Source organism: Chiloscyllium plagiosum, chromosome 20, assembly GCF_004010195.1.
Source record: "Chiloscyllium plagiosum isolate BGI_BamShark_2017 chromosome 20, ASM401019v2, whole genome shotgun sequence".
In the NCBI taxonomy this organism is placed as follows: Eukaryota; Metazoa; Chordata; class Chondrichthyes; order Orectolobiformes; family Hemiscylliidae; genus Chiloscyllium; species Chiloscyllium plagiosum.
Genome location: NC_057729.1, coordinates 37,456,999 through 37,483,406, shown reverse-complemented (window position 1 = coordinate 37,483,406; position 26,408 = coordinate 37,456,999). Strand labels below are relative to the sequence as shown.

Sequence of the window (26,408 nt, the reverse complement as noted above, 5' to 3'; positions counted from 1 at the left end):
TGCATCTAATGTACTCCCTGCTACTTTCTCCCCACCCCCACCCCTGACTCATTTATCTCTCCACTCTGCAGGTACCCTGCCTCTATTCCTGATGAAGGGCTTTTGCCCGGAAAGTCGATTTTCCTGCTCCTCGGATGCTTCCTGAACTGTTGTGCTTTTCCAGCACCACTCTAATCTTGAGATGTATTCTGGCACAGGCTCAATAATGCTTATCAGTAAACCCCTGGAAATGTTAAAGCCATGCAGTGCACTTGACAAGTTAATTAAAGTTTGGAATAGCGAAAGATAATCTGAGGGAAACATTAGATTTTGTCAGAGCTTGACAACCTGGGTAGTGAGAGGGAATGTAGGGGAATGTAGAATTAGGAGGCAGAGTTTTGGGGAAAGTTCTCCCAGATAACACAGAGAAGGGAAGGAATTTCTCTATGAAGGTGGTTAATCTTTGGAATTCTCTAACCAAGAGAGCAGTGGAAGCTCAGTCATAAGGTCATAAGAGTTAGGAGCAGGAGTAGGTCATTCAGCCCATTGATTTTACACCATCATTCAGTGAGACAATGGCAAATCTGATTGTGGTCTTAGCTCCACTTTCTTACCTGAACCCCATAACTCTTAGCTCTCTTATTTGACAATCTACATTAGCCTTAAACATATTTAATGATTTGGCCTCCATTCTTCTTTGAAGTATTGAACTTCAAAGACTAACAAATATAGCTGAATATATTCAAAGCTCAGCTAGGTTGATCTTTGGGGAATCAGCGTTATACCGATAGGCAGGAAAGTGAATTAAGAAAAGAATTAGATTAGTTGTGATCTTATTAAAAGGCAGATCAGGCTTGAGGGGCCAAACCTGCTCTTATTTCTTATGTTCTTAGGTGTCCCCTATTTCTCATTGCATAATCTTAGGAACTGAAGTGAGAAGGGTTATGTCCAAAATGTTGACTTCTCCACCTCCTGATGCTGCCTGGCTTGCTGTGTTCTTCCAACCTCCTGCTTGTCTACTTTGGATTCCAGCATCTGCAGGTTTTTTTGTCTATAACAAAGCTTAGGGAATTGAGCAGTGATGAGGGCATCCAGCTTCAGAATCTTTACCATTGAACAACAGTCAATGAATTGCTCTTTCTCTTCTACCTACAGTTAAATGCTAGTTGAATCCCGCGATCTTTGAAATTCTGGATAATGATCGCTCTCTGTTTAAGTCAATTCACCTAGTTCCTTTTTGATTGACCTCACACTATCAGAATTTTACAGCTTTGTTAACTAATCATTAAACCTCAGTTAATATGCAGAGCTGCAAGAATTATTGGGAAAAGAATTTTGTTGCAGCACAGCTTGTTTTTTTGTGATTTTTTTTTAAAGGCAATGTGACAGAGTGGATCTAAGATTATATTAGAATTCAGTGAATGTATATAGATGAGATGGTTAGTATCACAGAATTAATTGTTAATGTAAAATGATTTAGCAAGAGACATTTGCTTAATCCAGCATGCTGTTAAATGGCATAGTTTTCCCATCACTATCACCGCTGTGCACAGCAAGGCAAAATTAAAATGCTTTGTGAATTCATCAGCTGAAAACATTAGGTTTATGGGAAAAGAATGATTTGGGTTCAAATAAAATCTCCCTGTGGATTATAGGTAACTAATTGAAACCTACTAGTAACTTTTTTGGTTCCTAAATTGGGGCTCTCCTGTCAACTAGAATGAAATTTAATTTTTTTAATTGCAGTGATATCTAAGTTTATCTCGTAATGATAGCTTATTTTAACCTGTTTATTTAGCAAGTCTCTGAAATATATGTTTGTTTGTGATGATCATATACTTTTCAAATGTACCAGCGAATCGTGTTAATTAAATGCACAACTAAGTTTCATACTTGCTCTTCATCTCTTCAAGCAGCCTGTTTAATCCTTTTGGATCTTTCAAATGTTTCATTATATCTTTCTATATTATTCATCTCTCACAGTCTTTCAAAAACAAATTTTTGTTTTAATCTCTGTGCACATTCAAGAAGACCCTGTTGTTTTCTTTCTCAGGAACTTATAGTAAATATTTATTGCATCTGTGTATTATCTGTTCCTTTTTTAAGTGGCTTTCCCACTGTTGATTTACTATTTGAACAGCCATTTTCTCCACCAGTTCCTCCAAGCTTTCAGTGCACTGCATTCAACTAATTCCAAATCAATTCATTTATCTTTGGTTCCTCTTTCTTGTTATCTCAACTCAGTAAACATGATTAAGTCACGACTATAGCCTCCCAAATTTCTCTTACCTTCTAGTCATTTATATGTCTCTTCTCATTATTCAGAACTAGACCCAGTACTGTATTCTGACTTGTCCAACATGAAGCATATTAGAACATATTGATTAAGGCAATATTTGTGGATGTGTCTAAGAACTCCTTTATTTCTTTGTATTCCTCACTAGTGTAAGAGGATTATTTTGGTGAAATAGTGAAAATAGGTTCTAAATCTACAAATAAGGCACTCCTGTTTGAAATGCCAGATGCAACACATGACTTTGGGTCAATGAAGTTTCTGATTAGCACCTCCCAACAAGATCAAATTAGGTGAAATAGTAAACTGCATGTTTGGTTCCCGAGTGTTGATTTAATATAATTTACTTGGAATTGTATGTGTGCTGCATTCAACATATTTCCATGATGGTACAATTGCTGACACTCAGCCACATTTTCCAGGATGACTCAGAGATGAATTAAAAGGCTCTATGGTTTTGTGGATTGCAGTATTGGGTGGAGGGGAAGCAGTGGAACAGAAAAGCAAGTGCGATTTACATTGTTAAAATTAAGGTTTGATCATTAAAGACGGAGAATAGCTAAAATCTTTCCATTTAATGAGTCGTGAATCTTTGGAATTCATTCCTGAAAATATGATTGAAGTAGGGTCCTTGAATATTTTTAAGGTAGAGATAAGTAGAATCCTATTATGCAAGGGAGTGAAAGACTATCGGGGACATTCAGTAATATAGATTTGAGATTACAATCAATTCAGCAAGATAGACTGAATTGCCTACTCCTGCTCCTTGGTTGTACATTGATGATATAGGCAGCTCATCAACTTGGAGGCTGTGAAATCCACTGAAGAAAATGCTGGTCAAGGGCTTCCAGAGGCACCTGAGTGAAGGACAGATAATATCAAGGGCTATAAATGAAACACATCCCAGCATCAGGAAAATTTACTATGTATACCCAACAACACAGATAGACTTAAAGAAGACCTTAAGTTTAAACACCTTTCAAAACAATGAAAAATAAATGTATTTTTGATATAATTCCTCCATCATCTACCTTGGGGATGTCATGTTATGAGTTTTGTTTGTACAATCTCTTTACTTTAAGTAGCTGTAAGATGGTGTCTCAAGGTAAAGGTCACATTTCAATGGCAAGGTAAAAGACACATCAGTAAGTACAGATTATTCTTTCTTAGTTTGCCATTCTTTGTTAACCTTTCTAGTCTGGCATCTAATGGCTCTGCAACAATCTTTATCTTTATTACTTTTTGCTCTACTTTGTCCAACTTATTGTGTCTAATTGGAAAATCATTCATTATTTCAATCAGTTGTGATATTTGTGATGGCTTATAATGATTCACCAGGACTTCAGTCACTGACCAAAACACTAAAGTGTATATGATATATGATTATATTGACCCTCATTGGGATCTCCCTTGGTCCAGCTAATTAGATTAGATTAGATTACTTACAGTGTGGAAACAGGCCCTTCGGCCCATCAAGTCCACACCGCCCCGCCGAAGCGCAACCCACCCATACCCCTACATTTACCCCTTACCTAACACTGCGAGCAATTTAGCATGGCCAATTCACCTAACCTGCACGTCTTTGAACTGTGGGAGGAAACCGGAGCACCTGGAGGAAACCCACGCAGACACGGGGAGAACGTGCAAACTCCACACAGTCAGTCGCCTGAGGCGGGAACTGTGCCACCATGCCGCCCACAATTCTCTGGTTCAGGTGAAGGCCCAAACCTGTCAGGCAGGTGATGGCTAAGTGGTGTAGAAGGATGTTATTATTTGGGAAATGGTGAAAAAAAGCTTTGCCAGGATGTTACCAGGACAGGAGGGTTTGATTTATAAGGAGATGCTGGAAAGGATAGGACTTTTTTCCCCTGGAGTATAGGCGGTTGAGGGTTGACCTTATAGAAATTTATAATATCATGGGCATAGATAAAGTGAATAGCCAAGCTCTTTTACCCAGGATAGGGGAGTCCAAAGCTAGAGAACATAAGTTTAAGGTGAAAGGGGAAAGATTTAAAAGGGAGCTGAGGGGCAACTTTTTCATGCAGAGGGTAATGCGTATATGAAAAGAGTAGCTGGAATAAGTGGTAGAGGCTGGTATAATTACAACATTTAAGAGACATTTGTCCACGTACATGGATAGGAAAGCTTTCGAGGGATATGGGCCAAATGTAGGCAAATGTGACTAGTTCAGTTTGGGAAACCTGATCGGCATGGATGAGTTGGGCAGAAGGGTCTGTTTCCATAGTGTTTGACTGTATGACTCTATTAATCTAGAATCTGAGCTGATGTTCTGAGTTTGAATCCAGCAACAGAAGATGCTGTGATTCAATTTTTTAAAAAATCTGGAATTAAGCATCTTTAGGTGATTAGGAAACCATTGTCAATTATTGAAGGAAAAACCCATCTGCCTCACTAATGTTGTTCAGGGAAGGAGATCTGCCATCTTCACCAGGTCTGGCTTGCATGTGACTCCGGAACTCCAGCAATATCCTCAACTGTTCTCTGCAGTGGCCTCGGAAGCAACTCAGTTGTGCCAATCGCTATTAAGTCTCAATAAAATAAAATGAAACTGGATGGACCACCTGGCGTCAACATTGGAAATGACAACAGCAAAAACAGCCCTGTTGACTTGCGAAGTACTCCTTATGAATGTCAAGGGCTAGTGCCAAAATTGGGAGAGCTGTCTCACAGATTGTGTGGTGCTAGAAAAACACAGCAGTTCAGGCAGCATCCGAGGGGCAGGAGAATCAATGTTTCAGGCATAAGGCCTTCATCACCTCATTCCTGATTCTCCTGCTCCTTGGATGCTGCCTGACCTGCTGTGCTTTTTCCAGCACCACATACTCAACTCTGATCTCTAGCATCTGCAGTCCTCACTTTCTCACTGTCTCACAGATTAGTCAAGCAACAGCCTGACATACTCATACTCATTGAATCAAGCCTTACAGACGATGTCCTAGCCACCACTAATACCATCCCTGGATATGTCCTGTCCAATTGATAGGACAGATCCGGCAGAGGGGGCCGAAAAGTGGTATGCACTCATGAAGGATCTGCCCTGGGAGTCATCAACATGAGCTTGGGAGCCCATGAAGTCTCATGGCATCAGGTTAATCATGGGCAAGGAAATCTGCTGAATAACAAATACTGTCCTCACTCTGTGATGAATCAATTCTCTTCCATGTTGAACCATGGGTGACAAGGGAGCAGAATGTACTCAGGATGGGAGATTTCAATGTCTAATGCCAAGGGTGGCTCTGTAGCACTGCCACTGATTCTAAAGGACCTAGCTGCTTCCCTGGAATCCTTACCAATTTTCCCGCTGCAGATGCATCTGTCCATGAGAGTATTAGTCAGAGTGACTACTGCACTTAGAACATAGAACATAGAACATAGTACAATACAGCACAGAACATTTGTCCTAGCTTAAGCACCCATCCATGTACCTATCCTATTGCCGCTTAAAGGTCACCAAAGATTCTGACTCTACCACTCCCACAGGCAGCACATTCCATGCCCCCACCACTCTCTGGGTAAAGAACCCACCCCTGACATCTCCCCTATACCTTCCACCCTTCACCTTAAATTTATGTCCCCTTGTAACACTCTGTTGTACCCGGGGAAAAAGTTTCTGACTGTCTACTATATCTATTCCTCTTATCATCTTATAAACCTCTATCAAGTCCTTCGCCGTTCCAATGAGAAAAGGCCTATCACTCTCAACCTATCCTCGTACGACTTATTCTCCATTCCAGGCAACATCCTGGTAAATCTTCTCTGCACCCTTTCCAAAGCTTCCACATCTTTCCTAAAGTGAGGTGACCAGAACTGCACACAGTACTCCAAATGTGGCCTTACCAAAGTCCTGTGCAGTTGCAACATCACTTCACGACTCTTGAATTCAATCCCTCTGCTAATGAACGCTAATACACCATAGGCCTTCTTACAAGCTCTATCCACCTGAGTGGCAACTTTCAAAGATCTATAACATAGACCCCAAGATCCCTCTGTTCCTCCACCTCACTAAGAACCCTACCATTAACCCTGTATTCCTCATTCTTATTTGTCTTGGCAGGGTTGAACGCCGTCTGCCACTCCTCAGCCCAGCACCTTTCCAAAATCTGTTTCCCAATCTGTTTCTCCACATCTCTGCTGCTATTGGGGGGCCTATAGTAAACACCCAAGTCCCACCTTGTAATTGAGAATACCCTCTGTTACGTAGTATGGCACTATCAATGTGCTAAATGGAACAGAATTTGAACAGATGTAGTAACTCAAGACTGGGCATTCATAAAGCACTCTGGGCTACCAGCAACAGCAGAATGGTACTCCAACATGATCTGTAACCTCATAGCCTGGCATATCTCCCACTCTAACATTACCATCGAGGCAGTGGTTCAACCCTGATTCAATGAAGAGTACAGAGGGCATGCCAGGAGCGGCACCCAACATGAGATATCAACCTGGTGAAGCTATAAAGCAGGTCTACACGTGCCGAACAGTATAAGCAGTAAGTGATCAACAGAGATAGGTAATCCCACACCAAAGGATCAGATCTTAAGCTCTGCAGTCCTGCTACATCCAGTCATGAATGGTGGTGGACAATTAAACTGGTTGGGGAAGAGGCTCTACAAATACCCCATCCTCAATGATGAAACAGCCCAACACATCAGTGGTTGATGGTTGTGCTTGTTGCAGGACAGCCATCTTGGCTCTAGGACATCTATAGCAGAAGTTCCTCAGGATTGTGTCCGAAGGCCAACCATCATCTGCTGTTTCATCAACGATCTTGCCTCCATCATAAAACTGGAAATGGGGATATTGGCTGTAGATTGAATAATGTTCAGCACCATTCATGACTCAGATGTTGGAACAGACCATGTTCAAATTCACCAGATCTGGATAATATTCAGGTTTGGGCTGACAGATTGGGAGTAACACTTATGCCACACAAATTCCATGCAATGACCATCTTCAATAAGAGACAATTTAACCACTGCTCCTTGACATTTAATGCTGTTGCCATTACTGAATTCCCCCTTAATCAACATCCTGGGGGTTACCACTGACCAGAAGCTCAACTCAACTTACCATTTAAATACATTGCCTAGAAGGTCAGGTCAGGAGCTAGGAATATTGCAGGGAATAACTCCCCACGTGACTTCCTAAAGCCTGTCCACCGTCAACAAGCCGCAAGAGAGTGTGATGCAATACTCTCCACATGCTTGGATGGGAACAGCTCCAACAACATTTGAGAAGCTTGATATCGTCCAAACCAAAGCAGCCCACTTGATCGCCACCACATCCACAAGCATCCATTCCCTTCATCACCGATGCTCAGTAGCAGCAGTGTGAAGTATCTGCAAGATGCACTGCAAAAATTCACCAAAGATCCTGAGCAACTTCCAAATCCATGACTATTTCAGTTGAGAATGACAAGGGCAGTAGATATTTGGGAACACCTGCAACTTCCTCTCCAAGACATTCACCATCCTGAGGAAATATATCACTGTTCTTTCACTATCACTGGGTCTAAATCTGGAATTCCCTCCCTAAGGGCATTGTGAGTCAACCTACGACACATGGACTGCAATAGTTCAAAAAGACAGCTCACTACCATTTTCTCAAGGGCAGCTAGGGATGGCAAATAAGTAGTGGTCAGCCAAATCCCATGAGTGAATGTGAAAATGTCCTTCAAATTAGTGAGGGACTACATGTCCTGCATCTGTATCCAAAATATGTCATCTCCCATTGATACTGCTAGGTGCAGCAGAGGTGCCAGTTGGCAGGGAGTTTCCCCTGAAAGTCTTTAACATCAAGTTCAGATTAGATTAGATTACATTACATTACAGTGTGGAAACAGGCCCTTCGGCCCAACAAGTCCACACCGCCCCGCCGAAGCGCAACCCACCCATACCCCTACATTAACCCCTTACCTAACACTACGGGCAATTTAGCATGGCCAATTCACCTGACCTGCACATCTTTGTGACTGTGGGAGGAAACCGGAGCAAACCCACGCAGACACGGGGAGAATGTGCAAACTCCGCACAGTCAGTTGCCTGAGGCGGGAATTGAACCCGGGTCTCTGGCGCTGTGAGGCAGCAGTGCTAACCACTGTGCCACCGTGCCGCCCACAAGCCAGATTCTGTGACATCTCAAATGTGACCAGGGAACAAAAAAAAAATTAATGATGAGGATGATCAAAAGAATATCAGAAACTTTTTTTCCATCACTGAAATGTTGTAAATGGGTCAGTCCTCACTTGTCATGATATTAGTTTGTGATAGGTTGAGGAAGTTGTAGTAAAAGCACTGATTTACACAAAACAAATGTCCTGAAGATCTCAGTTGAGCAAGTTGAATATTTCAGTTGGGTCACTGTCTGTGTCACTGAATTTGAGGACCATCTGAAAATTCTCTTGTGACAACTAAGCATCACAGCAGAAATATTTCTTTATATTATCCATAGGATATACTACGTATCTCACACTCTGTAAAATCAAGAAGATCAGCAAGATTAGAAGAACACTATCAACTATAAGGTCCCTACATCACACATCCCCTGTACTTGGACCTATGTTGCCATTTCTCGATCACTGCAAATTCAAAATCCTGAACATTTGTAAGCCATGTATTAAAGGGAGAATCATTAACATGGAATGTGAATTTCAATAAGGAAACATCCTTCAAACGAGAAGACCATCACTATCCTCTCAGGGCTACTGGGAATGAGCAGTATTTTATTGTCTTGCCATCCTGAAAATGGTTTTTAATAATGAAAAAGAACAGGTGAAGGATTTTTTATAGATGTTTAAATGTCTGTTTTTGTGACAAAAGAATTACATTTTTTATTCTCAGACCATGGGTTTAACCCATTTAAATCACATTAGCTTCTTTCAACATACTTATGTCACGAACGTGAGCATATGTGTAGTCAATTTTGACAGAATTAATGCAGGGCCCTCCGAAAACCAATTAAAATTCAGCAGAGTGGAGCATGGCAAAATTTAGCATGCTTGTTGTAATTTTTCTTTTTAAAAATCTTTTAAGAATATCATCAACATTAGGCACACAAATGCAACTAATTAAAATATTGCCTGAGGTATTACAAGAGGCTAGGAGATTTCTTTGACTATTATTAAATATATCATTTCTAACCCATTGTTGCTGCTGAATTGATGGATGGGAATTCAACTGTGGTAGTAATAAGGACATAATTAGTGTATAATGATGGGACAATTCTCCCCACAAATCTGCCACTGAAACAAAAAGAATGATCAAGTGACTTTTAGAAAGAAGTTCAATTCTCATCTGCAGAGCAGTCCAAAATGTTGGCTTCCAGGTAATAAAGTAGGAAACCATGAAAGAGAAAAATAATCAGGAACTTTAAATATTTTCTTCAAAAGCAGCAATAGATTTAAAAAGAAGACTTTTAATGTGAAACATTTGCCAATGAGACAACCTAAGTGTAACAAAACAACTGTGGAAAATATATGATATTAATAGAACCACTTACTGAAACAATGCATTGCTTAGTGAATGAGAAGTAACATTTGTGCTATTCAAGTTCCAGACAATGACAGTCTTTAACAAGAGGGAGTCTAACTGCCTCCTGTTAATAATGAATGCTATCACCTTTGGTGATATCCTGCCATCAACATCTTGTGGATCATCACAACCATAGCTGGACCAGCCACATAAATATTATCAGCAGCTAAGTATTCTGCAAAGAGTGATTCACCTTGACTTCCCTTGGCTTTTCCGCCATCTACGTTACACAAGTCAGTATTGTGATGGGATAATCTCCACGGATTACTGCAGTTTCAACAATATTCATGAAATTCAATGGCTGGTTGATTGGCAGTTCATCTATTATTTTAAACATTTACACCCTCTGCCAATGTTGTATAAGGTACACTGCAGCAACTTGCCAAGATGTTTTAATAATACTTTCAAAATCTGTTATTTCTACTATCCAAAAAAAAACAAAGGCAGCAGGAAGTACCATCACCCATAAGTTCCCCTTCAAGTCATGCAACATCCTGCCTGTATATCACCCTTCACTCATCATATTCAGTCAAAATCTTGGAACTTCTTAAACTAACCTAATGGAATAGTTGTTGTATTTTTATTGCTTGGGTTGTGTTAGTTCAATAACCAGGTTTCTTTTTCACCTTCTCAAGGCAATTAGGGATGGACAAACAACTCTAGTATTGCCAATATCATTCATATCCCATGAATTAATAAAAAAAAGTAACAAATAGATCAAAATACCTGGGAGAGATAAAAATTGAAAGGGCTCTTAGTGAAAGTAAATTAAAAGATGCCATCTGAAATAAAGCAAAACTAAATAAGTATAGAATAATGAGATAAACAGTCTCTACCAATGTTCATTTGTGAAAAATAACCATTGGAGCAAAACAATGAGGGCTATCATCATCAATAATGTTGCACCTAATATCAGCCAGGGTTTCCAGGAGTGGAAGAATATGTGCAGTACAATGATGAATATAATTTAACTGAGACAAATGTATTCTACATAGGATGGAAAAATTCATTTCACAAATCCCATGAATGGTGCTAAAACAGCTATTTAAAAAGTTGCAACAGGTAAGGAGTAGGTCACAAAATAATCTCAAATTGCAACCTGTTCAATCATGCTAAGCAGCAATGAACAAAACCAGTAGAATACCAATAGTAATGCGAATAGCCCAACAATACAAGTTTGTGAAAATTATGATCAAACTTTATCATGCTCTGGCCAATCACAGCTTCAATATAGTCCGGTCATTGAGATATGAAAGAGACATTTAAGTCCTATGGTCAATACCGTGAGCATTGGAGCAACTTGAGATTTTGAGCCTTGAAAGGAAGTGTTTAAAAGGTGGATAGTTTATGATGGTAGATAGTTTTTGAATGAAATGGAAAATGTAAACCACATGATTCAACTAAATAGCAAGTGTAGGACAAGCATAAGCACACTGGTAAAATAAATAAAAAGACTGAAATCATCATGAATAAATTATAATTTACAGAAGAACTAATCAAAACATCAAATTGACTACCGATTCATTGAATGGAGACAAACTCTGGAATAGTTACGAAACAATAGTAGAAAGACCTGAAAGTATGACAGATGTATGAATTAAGATGGCTTCTCTCATCTGTTGTTACCTTGCAATCTTGTGGGAGTAACTGAAAAAGATTGGAAAAGTGTAAAAGGTCAATTCTTTTGGTAATCTAGAGAAGGCGTTTGAAACTTTTGCATTGAGAGAAGAAACTGAAGGCTGAGAATTCCTGAATTGTCTAGCTGGTAAGTTAAAGGAACATAGTAGATGAGATATTTCAACTGTTCATGTGTTCAACAGTAATAAATGCTTCTGTATGCCACAGTAACATTCTCCTATATTTTTCTCTCTGATCGTTTCAAATCAACTAGCTTACAGTTACTGAGATCAGTTGCAGAAGCCTAGGTGTTTGACGGTTTCTGAATAAGAGAAGGTATTTTTAGGATTATGGCATTATTAATCAAGTCATATGAATGTGACCTTTTAATTTAGTCCAGAATTTATTCCCTTGTTAAATATCACAACATTGCCACAGTAGAAAAATTCCAAAATATATCCTTATAATCATGTGAATAGACAATTCAAAGTATTCTTCAAAGAGAAAACAGGGAAGTTGGTGACCATGACCCAAACCTTTCAATATTTCAATATTCCTTCTGTATGAGGAAATCTGACAGAGAGCTGATCTACCAACAGAACAGGCATTGTTATCTCAGGGAGTTTTCATTTGCACTGACAAAGGTTATTGAATACAACCTGATATGATGAATTTATTCAAAAGAAATGCTGATTGTGAAAATATACCATCTGCAAACATTTATGTAATTGAAGTCCCAGAATCCAGCATTACCAAGGAGGCAGAGGGGGGCCATTTAAATTGGCTGGGTGTCTTGTCAAGCACAATTAATCAAGAGTAGTAATTTGTACCAGGCAGGACAAACATCGAAAAATGCATATTTTTAAAAATCTGAGAGTCCACGAGTCACTGGGCAATTAACAAAAGAGTAGAATCTAAACTGCAAAGCCCAACAGTACAAGTTTGTGGAAATTAAGATCAAACCTTATCATGCTCGGGCAAACTTTCAATGTTGTCTGGTCACTGATACATAAAGGAGACATTCAAGTCCTATGGAAATGAGAATGCAAAGACACATCATTGAAAGCATTGGGGCACCTTGAGACTTTCAGCTTTAGAAGGAAACATTTGTAAGATAAAATGTTTATAGAGGTAGATAATACATTGAATGAAATGAAATATATAAACCGCATGATCAAACAAAATGACAACAAGCATAAACGTACTAGTTAAAAAAATCAAACTTTTACGACTAATCAGTCATGAGCAATTTACAATTTATAATTTATAGAAAAAGTAATCAAAACATTAAAGTGACTTTCAATTAGTGGAATGGAGGCAGTCTCTGGAATGATTTGAGAAAGACACTTGAAGAGACGGGGCACAGAGGGATGTGGATTATATGCAGGCAGATACGATTAGTTTAGAATGGCATAGACATGGTAGGTGAAAAGCCTGTCCCTGTGGCGTACTGTTCTATGTTCTATTTCTCTGATACACAGCAGGAAATGGTCCAACAGGTTCCCTACAGATGAACATGAACAATACAGCAGAAATGGAAATAATATTTGAAGCTTACACCAGAGAATTTGCAAATTTTGTACATTATTGTCAAATCCATTTTCACCATACTTCCAATCATACATTCCAGATCATATCATAGAATCATAGATTCACTACAGTGTGGAAGCAGACTATTTAGTCCACACTGAAATGTTGTCCTGGGTGAGGAAAGATGATGTAGTGTTATGGACTAGGCCAGATCACTCAAAACGTTCTTGAGCAGGCAACCCAGACCACAACTTTACAATTTGTTTCAATGGACAGTAAAAATGACTCTGAGTAAGCTAGCTAGGTTGACTACTAGGTTTTAAAACAGGCAGAAATTTATTCACAAAGCACAGAATAAAGAACTCCTGCAGAACTCAGTCTATCCACACCAGACTTAATTACGCTGTTCTGAATATACACAACAGTCCCAATAAGCAAACCCCCTTAAAAACCAGTAGAAATGGAACACAGGCTTGCAGGTTGAAGTTAGAAGGGCAGAAGGAGACAGAGAGTTTCCACACAGTTCACTGTTGAACTCCCAATTAGTTCTGGACTGAACTGCTCAGCTAGACAGCTGACCACTCCTCTTTCATTATACAAGTCACTTCTAAAACATGACTGCTTTGGCCTGAATTCTCATCTGTTTATATATAAATAAAAAGGTCTTTCGATACCCTTTAATATCAGAATCAAACCAATCTAATCAGCGCTGGGAGCGTTTACGACCCCTCTGGAAAAAACCAAGGACACAGTTTCCTTGAGAAAAGGCACAGCCTTTAGAAAAAATGGACCAGCTTTCTGACACCACTCCCCTTAAAAAAAACCCATCAATACCAAAAGATGGCTAAACACACATATACACTGTACTAACTACTTGAACAACTACATGCAAATTCAGACTCTGGCATACCCACCACCGAATGCCTCCATATCTCATATGAGTCTTGATTAAGCATCGGCAATCACATTTTCACGACCGGCCACATGCACAATTGTCAAGTTGAATGGCTGCAAAAGTAAGCTCCATCTAAACAGTCTGGCATTTTTGTCCTTAAACTTTTCCAGAAATATCAATAGGTTATGATCAGTGTCTACAATGTGTTGCTCAGATGCATTGCTGGTAATATAAACATGGAAATGTTGTAATGCCAACACCAAGCTTAAAGTCTCTTTCTCCACCGTTGAATATTTCTGTTGCTCAATGTTCAACTTCCTGGAAAAATACCCGGTGGGTCTTTCTATTCCCTCGTCATCCTCCTGCAGGAGCATCGCATCGACACCCACATCACTGGCATTGATAGCCACCTTGAAAGGCTTTGTGTAAACAGGTGTGACTAATACTGGGCAGAGGTTAACACAGTTTTTAGGCTGTCAAATGCCTTTTGGCAGTCAGCTGTCCACTGAAACTTCTTGCCTTTTTTGAATAATTCGGTGAGTGGAGCAGCCACACTGCTAAAGTTCAGCACAAACTTTGGAAAAATCCCCTCAATCCCAGGAACCGTAGTACTTTTTTTTTTCATTGACAGTGTGGGAAATTCCTCAATTAATTTTGTTTTTGCATCCCGTGAGGCCATTTGTCCATGTCCAATACATGGCCCAGAAAGGCGACTTGGGCTTTGGCAAATTCACTTTTAGCTAGGTTTACCACCAAGCCTGCCGTCTGAAGTCAATTGAAAATGTCTGATAAATGCTGTAAATGTTCCTTCCATGACTGACTAAAATTCACCAGGTCATCAATGTACATCACACAGTTGGGGAATCCGGCAATGACTTTATTAGTCAGTCTCTGAAATGTGGCTGGAGCGTTTTTCATATCAAATGGCATGACTTTGAACTGATATAGTCCATTTGGCGTTAGGAAAGCCAAAATTGCCTTTGCTTTCTCTGACAGAGGTACTTGCCAGTAGCCTCTGAGCAAGTCCAACTTCGAAATGTAAGTTGCTTGTCCCACGTTTTTGACACAATTCTCCAGCTGTGGAATTGGTTTTGCATCTGTTTTTGTAACAGTTCTGACTTTGCGATAGTCCACACATAACCGTTGGGTATCATCTGGCTTTGGCACCATGACTATGGGTGAGTTCCAGTCACTGTAACTCACTTCAATTATGCCATCTTGGAGCATGCGCTCTATCTCCTTCTGAATCTGTGCCAGCTTTAGAGGGTTATGCCTTTAAGGATGCTGTTTAATTGGAACAGCATCTTCTATCTGTACATCATGCACAATTAGGTTTGTACTTCCCAGTTTATCTCCTCATGTGATAATAATAACTCGTTCGGGTCATTTCGATTTTCTTGAGCAAGTTAACTCAATAATTTATCACAATTTTTGACAACTTCCTCATTGTCCAATTTGATTTGAGGAATGTCCAATTCAGAATCCTCTGAACTTAGTTCTTCCTTCTGTGCTGTAATCATTAACACCTTCTCCTCTTGGCTTTCCTTCCCTAACAAAATACTTTTTGAGCATATTCACATGACACACTCTGTGAGATTTCTTCCTGTATGGAGTCCTTATCAAATAGTCCACTCACTCAATTTCCTCTCGATTTGATACGGTCCACTAAACCTTGCTTTTAAAGGCACACATGTTACTGGAAGTAACACCAATACCTTATCCCCAATTGCAATATTACAAACTTGTGATTTCATATCCATTTCCTGTTTCACTGCATGTTGTGATACTTTTAAAAGCTGTCCAACCAACTCTCCAGCTCTATTTAGTCATTCTCTAAAAATTGACACATAGTCCAAATGGGTGGTCTCTGAATTCTGACTTATTAATTTCTCCTTAATCAATTTTAACGGTCGTCTTATTTCATGCCCAAAAATTAATTCAAATGGACTGAATTTGTTTGATTCATTTGGTGCATCTCTGATCGCAAAAAACGGAACTCCCTTATCCCAATCATCTGGATAATCCTGACCATAAGCTTTCAAGGTCTTTAGTGTTTGTTGCCATCTCTCTAGTACTCCCTGCGATTCCGGATGGTATGCAGTAGATTTAAATTGCTTTATTCCTAAGTTATCCAGAACCTCCTTGAATAATTTGGGATGTGAAATTTGATCCTTGATCTGGTTGGATCTCTACTGGCAGTCTGTATCAAATAAAGGTTTAAGCAACTCTTCCACAACCCTTTTAGCTGTGATGTTGTGTCATGAGATTGCCTTGAAAANCCACTCCCTCTGCTCCTTCCCAAGATCCACAAACCTGACCACCCCGGCCAACCCATTGTCTCAGCCTGCTCCTGCCCCACCAAACTCATCTCCACCTACCTCAATACTGTCCTATTCCCCCCTAGTCCAGGAACTCCCCGCATATGTTCGAGACACCACCCATGCTCTCTACCTCCTCCAAGACTTCTGTTTCCCCAGTCCCCAATGCCTCATCTTCACCATAGGCATCCAACCCCTCTACATCTCCATCCACCATGACCAGGGCCTCCAAGCCCTCCGTTTCTTCTTCTCCCAACACTCCCAATAGTACCCTTCCACTGACACTCTCATGCATTTGGCTGAACTGGTCCTCACCCTTAACAATTTCTCCATCAAATCCTCCCACTTCCTCCAGACGAAAGGGGGAGCCCTGGGCACCCGCATGGGCCCCAGCTTTGCCTGTCTCTTTGTTGGCTACGTAGAACAGTCCACGTCCCGTAGTTACACTGGTACCACTCCCCACATCTTCCTCCGCTACATTGATGGCTGCATCGGCGCCACCTCATACTCCCTCTAGGACGTTGAGCAGTTCATCAACTTCAACAACACATTCCACTCCAACCTTAAATTCACCTGGACCAGCTTTGACACCTCCCTCCCCTTCCTGGACCTCTCCATCTCCATCAACGACGACCGACTCACCACTGACATTTTTTACAAACCCATCAACTCCCATAACTTCCTGAATCATAACTTTTCCCACCCTACTCCTGCAAAAATGCTACGCCATATTCCCAATTCCTCTGCCTTCGCCATATCTGCTTCCAGGAGGACCAGTTCCACCACAGAACACTCCAGATGGTCTCCTTCTTTATGGAAATTAAAGACCATAATTTTCCCTCCCACATGGTTAAAGATGCCTTCCAACACATCTCATCCACGTCCCGCACCTCTGCCCTCAAACTCCACCCCTCCAAACGCAATAAGGACAGAACCACCTGGTCCTCACCTTTCACCCCACCAACCTCCATATAAACCACATCATCCAACGACATTTCCGCCACCTACAAATGGACCCCACCACCAGGGATATATTTCCCTCCCACCCCTATTTGCATTCTGCAAAGACCATTCCCTCCGTGACTACCTTGTCAGGTCCATGCCTCCCAACAACACACCTGCCCCTCTTGGCATCTTCCCTTGCCACCACAGGAATTGCAAAACTTGTGACCACACCTCCTCCCTCACCTCCATCCAAGGCCCCAAAGGAGCCTTCCACACCCAACAAAGTTTCACCTGTACATCCACCAATGTCATTTATTGTATCCATTGCTCCCAATGCAGTCTCCTTTATGTTGGGGAGACTGGACGATTTCTTGCAGAGTGCTTTAGGGAACATCTCTGCGACACCCGCATCAATCAGCCCCACTGCCCTGTGGCTGAACATTTCAACTCCCCCTCCCACTTGCCACTTCCTCCCTCACCACTCAATGCCTGGAGAAAGAATGCCTCATCTTCTGCCTTGGAGCACTTCAACCCCAAGGCATCAATGTGGACTTCACCAGTTTCCTCATTTCCCCTTTCCCCACCTTACCCCAGTTCCAAGCTTCCAGCTCAGCACCATCCTCATGCCCTGTCCTACCTGCCAATCTTCCTTCACACCTATCTGCTCCACCCTCCTCTCTGACCTATCACCTTTATCCACACCTCCATCCACCTATTGCGCTCTTATCTATATTCTCCCCAGCCCCATTCCCCTCCCATTTATCTCTCCATCCCAGCCTCATTCCTGATGAAGGGCTCCTGCCCGAAACGTCAATTTTCCTGCTCCTCGGATGCTGCCGGACCCGCTGTGCTTTTCCAGCACCACTCTAATCTTGACTCTGATCTCCAGCATCTGTAGTCCTCACCTTCACCAAAAATGCAACTATATCCTTGTGTACTCCAGTAAAAATGTCTTTGTATTTTAGCCTGTGTTTTCCTCACCCCTAAATTACCTCCATATTTTTGCTCATGCACCACTCACGGCACGTCCTTCATATATCCTGGAAAAAACAATTTGATGAATCTCTGCCCATTTCTCATCTGCTTGAATGTGCAATGGTCTCCATTTCCTCATTAAGACATTATTTGTTAAGTAATAATACACAGGGATGTATTCACTGTCTGCTTTCTGCTGTAACCCAATCAGCTCAGCAGAGCTAAAGATACTTGCATGTTTACCTAATTGCTCCTGCTCTGTCCCACTTATCTGATCAAATACACTTCTGATAAAGCTACATCACCACCCTTTTCAGTGCCTTTTGATGTCTGTTGCTTCGCACTTGTGCCTCTGCGATCTTGTGACCCCACAATCAGGGAAAATTCCTGAATAAGGATCCTTCATTGCTTCAGTTGCCTGCGTCTCCACTGGCTTTTCAACTAGAGCAAGCAGATTTCCTACCAGTAAATCAGCTATATCATTTGGAAGGACAAATTGTATGCCTGGAGCTGAGATTTTGTCCAGTACACCTACCATAAATTCTCCACCCTTCTCTGGACTCTTTAACCCCACTTTACATAATTGAGCACTTTTTGTCTCACCATAGATTCCTCTTACCAGTACCTTTTCTGGCAATGGTCTTTCAGGAGTACATATCTCCTCATCCTTCAGCATCACTGAGAGGATCCTGTGTCCCTTAATATTGTAACTTCCTTACCCACTGCTCCTGGCCTACGTACATGTATATTTTTTAAGCAGATCTGGCACTTCCTCCTTAATCAACCTCTGATCATTTTGTACACTCCGAGGCAGTTGTCTAACTTCCCTTGTGCTCTTTGTTACTACTCCAACAAAACTCCCAGGCTTGTCCAGATTTCCTACATCTGGCTTTCTCCTAGCCCACCAACACTGTGATTTTGTGTGGCCCACTTTATTACAATGAAAACACCAGAGCATTTTAAGTTCTTTGTCCCCCTCAATTTACCCTGTGGTAAATTATCCTTATGATCTTCACTGAGATCCACCTTTCCCTTTCCACATGACAATTTCTCTTTGCCCCAGTTTCTATTCCTCATGGACTGAAATTGATTCTGGAAGCCAAACCGTGTTTTATAATCATCAGCCACTTCAGCTGCTAACCTTGATGTTTTAGCTCTCTGCTCTTCCACATGAGTTCACACGACTTCAGGTGGTGAATTTTTGAATTTCTCCAAAGTAATGACCTCTCTAAGGGCATCATAGGTTTGCTTGATTTTTAAAGCTCTTATCCATCTATTAAAATGACTCTGTTTGATCCTTTCAAACTCAGTGTAGGTTTGACCTGGGTCCTTCCTTGGATTCCTAAAACATTGTCTATTGGCTTCTGGTACAAACTCATATGCACTTAAAATGGCTTTTTTTCACCTCCTCTGATAGGGATGTGAATACCTCACTAGCCCTACCTCCAAGTTTCATTTGGATCAACAAAACCCACATTGCCACTGGCTGATGCATTTGTTTAGCCACCTTTTCAAATGAGATGAAAAAGACTTTCACGTCCTTCTCATCAAATTTAGGCAATGCTTGAACATACTTAAACAGTTTCCCACGAGAGTTCTGACTACCAGGGGCTTGCTCCTCCTCACTCCCGTCCTCACAAAGGTTACCCTCAGCCATTATCTCCAGCCTTTTAAGCTGACTTTCCTTTTTAAGTGTCAGTTTTTGAAGTTCAAAAGCTTTCTCTTTTTCCCTCTCCCGCTTTTAGTTGGAACTCAAACTGTTTCATTTCTGCTGCCCTTTTCTTATTTCTCACCTCTAACTCAAGCTGCTTCATTTGCAATCAAATTCTTGCTATCTCTATAGATTCTGATGGTTTCTCCAGCCAGTTTAAATGCTGAGCTACTGCTGTAATTATATCTCCTTTTCTCACAGAAGCAGGCAGATTCAATCTTGCAGCTTGGTCTTATTCACTTCTTGCAAAACTTCCAAAGTCACCACAACCACTTCCAGAAAACTTTTGGCGACTGAAAGAGCCATTCCTTTCCCAAGCTTTGTCCACGCAACCAAACCAACACCCGAAATAAAGACAATAGCACCTACCGCTCGCTGCTTAAAATCCCACAAAGAGCCCCCCAATCTGTTATGGACTAGGCCAGACCACTCAAAACATTTTTGATCAGGCAGCCCAGACCATAACTTTGCAATTTGTTTCAGGAAGTGTACAGTGAAAATTACCTGGAGTAATTTCGCTAGGTTGATAACTAGATTTTAAAAGAGACAGAAATTTATTCACAAAATTGCACAATGAAACACAAGGCACAGAATAAAGAACCCGTACAGAACCCAGCCTATCCATAATTGACTTAATTATGCTGTTGAGAATATATACAACAGTCCCAATAAGCAAACTCCCTTAAAAAACAGTATAAATTGAACAAATGCTTACAGGTTGAAGTTAGAAGGATAAAAGAAGAGAGAGAGTTTCCATACAGCTCACTTTTTAACTCCCAACTAGTTCTGGACTGAACTGCTCAGCTAGAGAGCAACCGTTCCCTTTGTATTATACAGGTCACTTCTAAAACATGACCACGTTGGCCCGAAGTCTCATCTGTTTAATCTCTGTACGAAACCAGTCTAATTGACACCGGGAGCATTCATGATCCCTCTGAAAAGAACCAAGGACACAGTATCCTTGAGAAAAGGAAAAGCTTTTAGAAAAAAGGAACCAGCTTTCTGACAGTAGTGAGACTGGTACACTGTGAGCTCGGAGGGAGGAGGATACATTGTCAGAGGTAGGCTGAATGTGAGTTCTCCAAGAGAGGGTAATGACACTGAACATTGGCAGAGTTGAGAATGTCATTGCTCTTCTCCTTGCATTGTTGTACATGCATCTGAACACCTGAATCTACACTGACCCAGGTGGAAATCTCAGACAAGACTGGCATGGTCTGGTGTTGTGGACTGCACTGTCCATCCTCAGCTTTTTAACTTTGTCCATCCCAGTCCAACGTCGGCACCTCCACATCATGGCTACTATCCTCAGGGAAAAGGACGGCTCTCCTCTGCATCACCCCTTCTAGCATAGCCTCCTCAGATCTCTGCCACCAAAGCAACTGTCAATTTCTCCATGTCTGCCATATTCAGGTCAAGTGTCAGGAACCATGCAGTACAGCTCCAGGCAGATAGTAGTTTTTTGAGTGCACGATGGTCTTTTACAGATGGTATGGACTTTGGCAAGCAGTTAAATTGGGAAAGGGGCCACAAGACTGGCAATCTCTGCTGCATTCCTACTGCATCTCCTTTTCTAATTATCGTCTATCTGTCGATAGTGAGGACTAATATTGATAGTTAACTGTTCCTACTGCCTTTCCGTGTCATAAAAGTCCAACCAGCCAGCCACTCTTCTCATGTTATACAAATTTGTATTTCATTCCTCAAGTCTGTTTCTTGCATCCTAGTCCTGATGAATGCCAGATAAAAAGCTTTGATGTGTAGACTCAGGGACTGTTCCAGCACAGGAGGAGGGCATTTGGTCTAAAATGTCCATGTCAGTCAATAAAATGAATCCTAATTTTCTACACTTGGTCCATAAACCTGGAGGCTGTGGCAATGCAAGTGAATATCGACATACTAGTTAAATGTTTGAGAATGTTTGACTTAACCACATTTTCAGGCACTGAGTTCCAGACTTCCACTACCCTCTGGCTGAAAGATTTTCCTCACCTCCCCTCTTAGCTTTCTACCTTTTAAACCTTGGCTCTTAATCCTTCTAAAAATGGGAAAAAGTGACTTCCTTATCCACCTTATTTATACTCCTTATAATGTTCTGCACCACTTTTAAGTTCTTTCCCAATCTTTGTTACTTCAAGGAAAACATTCCCACCATCTACAATCTTTCCTCACAGTTCAAATGCTCCAGCCCAGACAGCATCCTGGTGAATCTCCTCTCCATCCTCTCGAGTGCAATCATGTCCTTTCTATAATGTGGTGACCAGAAACGCAAGCAGTAATCATGTAATGATCTAACAAGCATTATACACAGTACCATCATAACCTCCCTGCACCTGTGTATAATGCCTGGACTAACAAAGGGAACTATCTCAAATATCATCTGAAGCACCTTATTTACTTGCCCAGCTACATTCAAGGACTTATGAATATGCACTCCAAGGTCTCTATGATCTTCAGTACTTTCTTGGGGCTGACCATTCATAATGTAATCTCTTGCCTTGCTAATCCTCACAAGTGCATTACCTCCTGCTTTTCCCAAATTCTATTTGTTACTGCTCTGTCCTGTTGACCAGTCCATTGATTTCCTTCGGCAGTTTATGTCTATTGTCCTCACTATTTATGATCCTATAAATTCTTGTGTCTTTTGTGAATTTCTTAATCATACCCTGTACATTTAAATCCAAATCATTTCTCTGCACTACAAACAACAAGGGCCCCAGAACCAGACCTATGGAACCCCTCTACAAACAGATGTCCAGTCTCAGAATCATCAGAGTCTGGGTTCTGTCTCTCAGCTTATTTTGGATCAGATCTGCCACTTTGTTTTGAATTGCATAAGCTCTAATTTCTTGTCTCCTTTTAGCATTGTTTTTGTTCTGTACTACCATATCATTATTCATGTTAGTTATCTTATTGTATAACCTTGCTCAGCAAAATATTACAGAAATGTTTCCTGTGAAAACTTCAGAGTCTTGTGAAGCAATTGACAATGATTCCTGCTACTCCTGATTTATTTAATGTGTGCTTTCACTATTCCTTATAAATGTATGACTTGGGAATACTATTTCAGAGATTTAAATAAGTGGAGAGCTACATCTGTAATGTCACCAGTGCTATTCTTGAAGTGTGTGTAGCTCTCATGCAAACTCACAGTTTTGCTCACCATTAGATTGTTCTTTTCAGGTTGCAGCAATTGAAGATAGCACATTAAACAACTTGGCTACTTTTTAAATGGCAGAATGTAGATTTCTGAGAATGATATACTGTACTCTTAAGTTGCATATTTGATATGGGTGAAGTGCAAAAGATCAAGTACATAATGTGAGGGAGGTAAACAAATATTGCCAGTATCTTTCAGTATGGCCAGAGGTTGGTTGCTCTTCCAATTTATTTTTTTCTCTCTCTGTTCAGCCTGGTACAATGTGATACATTGATCACTGCAAGTACATTATTCGCAATCTAAACTGCAGAACACACCTTGAGAAAAATTAACTGCATTTCTTTACAATCTAGATTATAATGCTTTGTACCTGCCTAACAGCTACTGAGCCAATTACCTTTTTATATTTCAGATCCACCCACACCCATTGCTCCACCTGAGCTTTTGGCTGTTGGTGCCACTTACTTATGGATCAAACCCAATGCAAATTCCATAATAGGAGATGGTCCTATCATCCTGAAAGAAGTCGAGTACCGGACCACTACAGGAAATTGGGCTGAAACGCACATTGTGGATTCTCCAACCTACAAATTATGGCATCTTGATCCGGATGTGGAATATGAAATTCGAGTGCTACTGACACGACCGGGGGATGGTGGGACAGGACCTCCAGGTCCCCCTCTTACAACAAGAACCAAGTGTGCAGGTAGGCGATGCCAACATTAACAATTCATTGTGGATCTGAAAAAAGGTTTTATGGCAAAAGTGGAAAATGGTTTTGAAAAAATTTACATAAAATGCTGTCCTCATTTTTTGATTATATCAATGACTGCATTATCTTCATAATTACCTTCTTTGCACGCCTGAGAAATGATTTGTCTTTTGTCAACTTGTACATATAATTTATTAAAACTACCTGATAAAGATATTACTTACTCAAGTTTTAAACCGTATGCTCCCAGAGAAAAAAATATAATTTTCCACAGGATTATCCAAAATTGATTAGTCTTTTGGTAGACATGACAATTGCTGAAAAAATTAACTGATCCATTGTTGTATCAGCATACAGAAGCAAAAAGGGTACAGTGTATGCTAACCAATCTTCTCACACTGAACATAAAGATTCACTAGAATTATCATGAATATGTGAACTGCAGCTCACAAAATTGTTGCAGTCCATTTATAACAACCCATTTACCATTGTTCTCCAGCAGATATTTCTCTAAGAAAGTTGAAGGTTAAAATTGTTCCTGGCAGTTGTTCTTGATTTTAATGATTATCAAGTTGACAGTAGTATTGGTGACTGGAATTCTTTGCATTTTAAATGCCTCAGGCTAGATTTTCCTTTTTGCTTTGGAGAACTTTGAACAGTTTCACTGATTCTCGGGTCACGAGATCAGGTTCAGCATTTTACAAGAGGAGGCAAATATTAGGACTCAGCAATTTGTCTCTGGAATATGAGGTGAAGGGGAGTAACTCAGCTGTTCGTCATCGTTTACAAATGATAGCGCTGTATCGGGGCAGCAGATAGCGTCCCCACACCACCTGTGATAATGGGAGGGGAGGGTCCTAGGTAGGGTTGAGTGTAACATGACCCAGAGTGCTTGGTTTCTTAATTATTTTTCTTCCACAGTGCCATGTATTTTCAGTGTTGCATTGGAATAAAATCTAGCTCCTTGTGATAGCCTCAGTATGTCACAGGCCAGATATAGTGCAACAGTTGCAGACTTTAAATTTGTCAACCATATTATAACATACATCGACAGTGTGACATGTCTCCATTTCCCACAACAACAGTTGTGCAGTCTCTGTGAGTGAGATTCCCAGTTAATGGCAGACATTTCCTTCTGAGTTGTAAGCCTGTCAACATGAACAACTAGATTGAGAACATCCAAATTCATTATAAATACAGTGCTCATTGGGAAACCTTGCACCCCACTAGTCTGGATTATTTTCAATCCAGCTTCCAGAATTTTAGGGGGCATGTTAAATCCTAAAATAAGAGTAATGAGCATATGAGCACATTTCAGTGAAAGTCCTGTAGGCTGGCTCAGCTGAAATGAGTAAGAAAAGACATGAATGTTGCCCTATTGCAAGGCCAGTTGATCAGGTGGTGGCTTGTTTTCTGAAGGGATGTGTATGTTTAAATTAATTGCTATAGTTAGGAGGTAGTCTACTGAACTGGTGACACAGTGTGTCTAGATGCAATCCTGTCAAAACCAGATGCAGGTCACTGGATGTTTAGCATTTATTGGCAAAACAAAATAAGTTGACCAAAGGGTGTGTGAATGTCATTCAGCTGACTGGACAACACAAAACCTACAAGAAATAGCTTACATGAGCTACCATGAGCAGGCTGGCCTGGGGTCAAGGTTTGTTAAGACTGAGAGAGAGCCCTCCTTCCAAAGAAAGCAAGCAGCTCGAATGAGGCAAAGTCAACTAATGTCAATTGATGTGACACACCTATGATACTTGCTGTTGGTTAACTTCTCAATTGCTAAAGATTAGATTAGATTAGATTATTTACAGTGTGGAAACAGGCCCTTCGGCCCAACAAGTCCACACTGCCCCGCCGAAGCGCAACCCACCCATACCCCTACATTTACCCCTTACCTAACACTGTGGGCAATTTAGCATGGTCAATTCACCTGACCTGCACATCTTTGGAGTGTGGGAGGAAACCGGAGCACCCGGAGGAAACCCACGCAGACACGGGGAGAACGTACAAACTCCACACAGTCAGTCGCCTGAGGCGGGAATTGAACCCGGGTCTCTGGCACTGCGAGGCACTGTGCCACCGTGCCGCCCACAAAGACTAGACAATGTCAAGGCTGTATGCATGAAAAGTGGAATAAGAGTGTTTACCTCAGTGAAATAGTGAGCAAGGTCAGAAACAGGAGGTTCGGTCAGAGCAGGTTGATCACCTGTTTCACTCGAATCTTTGGGTCACTTATTCATGGTTTATGTAAAGATTTGTAGCTTGGATGTTGGTTGTCGTGATTGTGGGTATGTTTGCTGAGTTGGGAAGTTGATTTGCAGACATTTTGTCCTCCGTCTAGGTGAAACCATCAGTTCATTGGAGCCTCCTGTGAAGTGCTGCTGTATGGTGTCTTCTGGAATTTATTTGGTTCTGTTTGGGCTGCTTCCAGTTGCCGGTTCCAGTTGTTCATTGTAGTGGCCAGTATATTGGGTTGAGGTCAATGTGCCTGTTGATGGAGTCCGTGGATGCTGTGTTTATGTTCTTGATGCTGTCCATAAATTCCTGTGATGACTGTATGGAATATTTGGATCTGCTGATAAGATGCTTTAGTTTTTGTTGAAGTTCTTAGAGTCATAGAGTCATAGAGATGTACAGCATGGAAACAGACCCTTCGGTCCAACCCGTCCATGCTGACCAGATATCCCAACCCAATCTAGTCCCACCTGCCAGCACCC

At 41.0% G+C, this 26,408-nt stretch overlaps 1 protein-coding gene across 6 annotated transcripts in view; it reads left to right on the top strand.

Moving 5' to 3' along the window:
• The window catches only part of LOC122560178 (receptor-type tyrosine-protein phosphatase T-like), a 1,397,629-nt gene that overhangs the window by 645,450 nt on the left and 725,771 nt on the right, over positions 1–26,408 (top strand). For all 6 annotated transcript variants that reach the window (XM_043710562.1, XM_043710557.1, XM_043710558.1 and 3 more), the window contains exon 7: positions 23,386–23,679. In XM_043710562.1, coding sequence (XP_043566497.1) covers positions 23,386–23,679 — 294 coding nt within the window. The remainder of the gene's footprint in view (positions 1–23,385; positions 23,680–26,408) is intronic.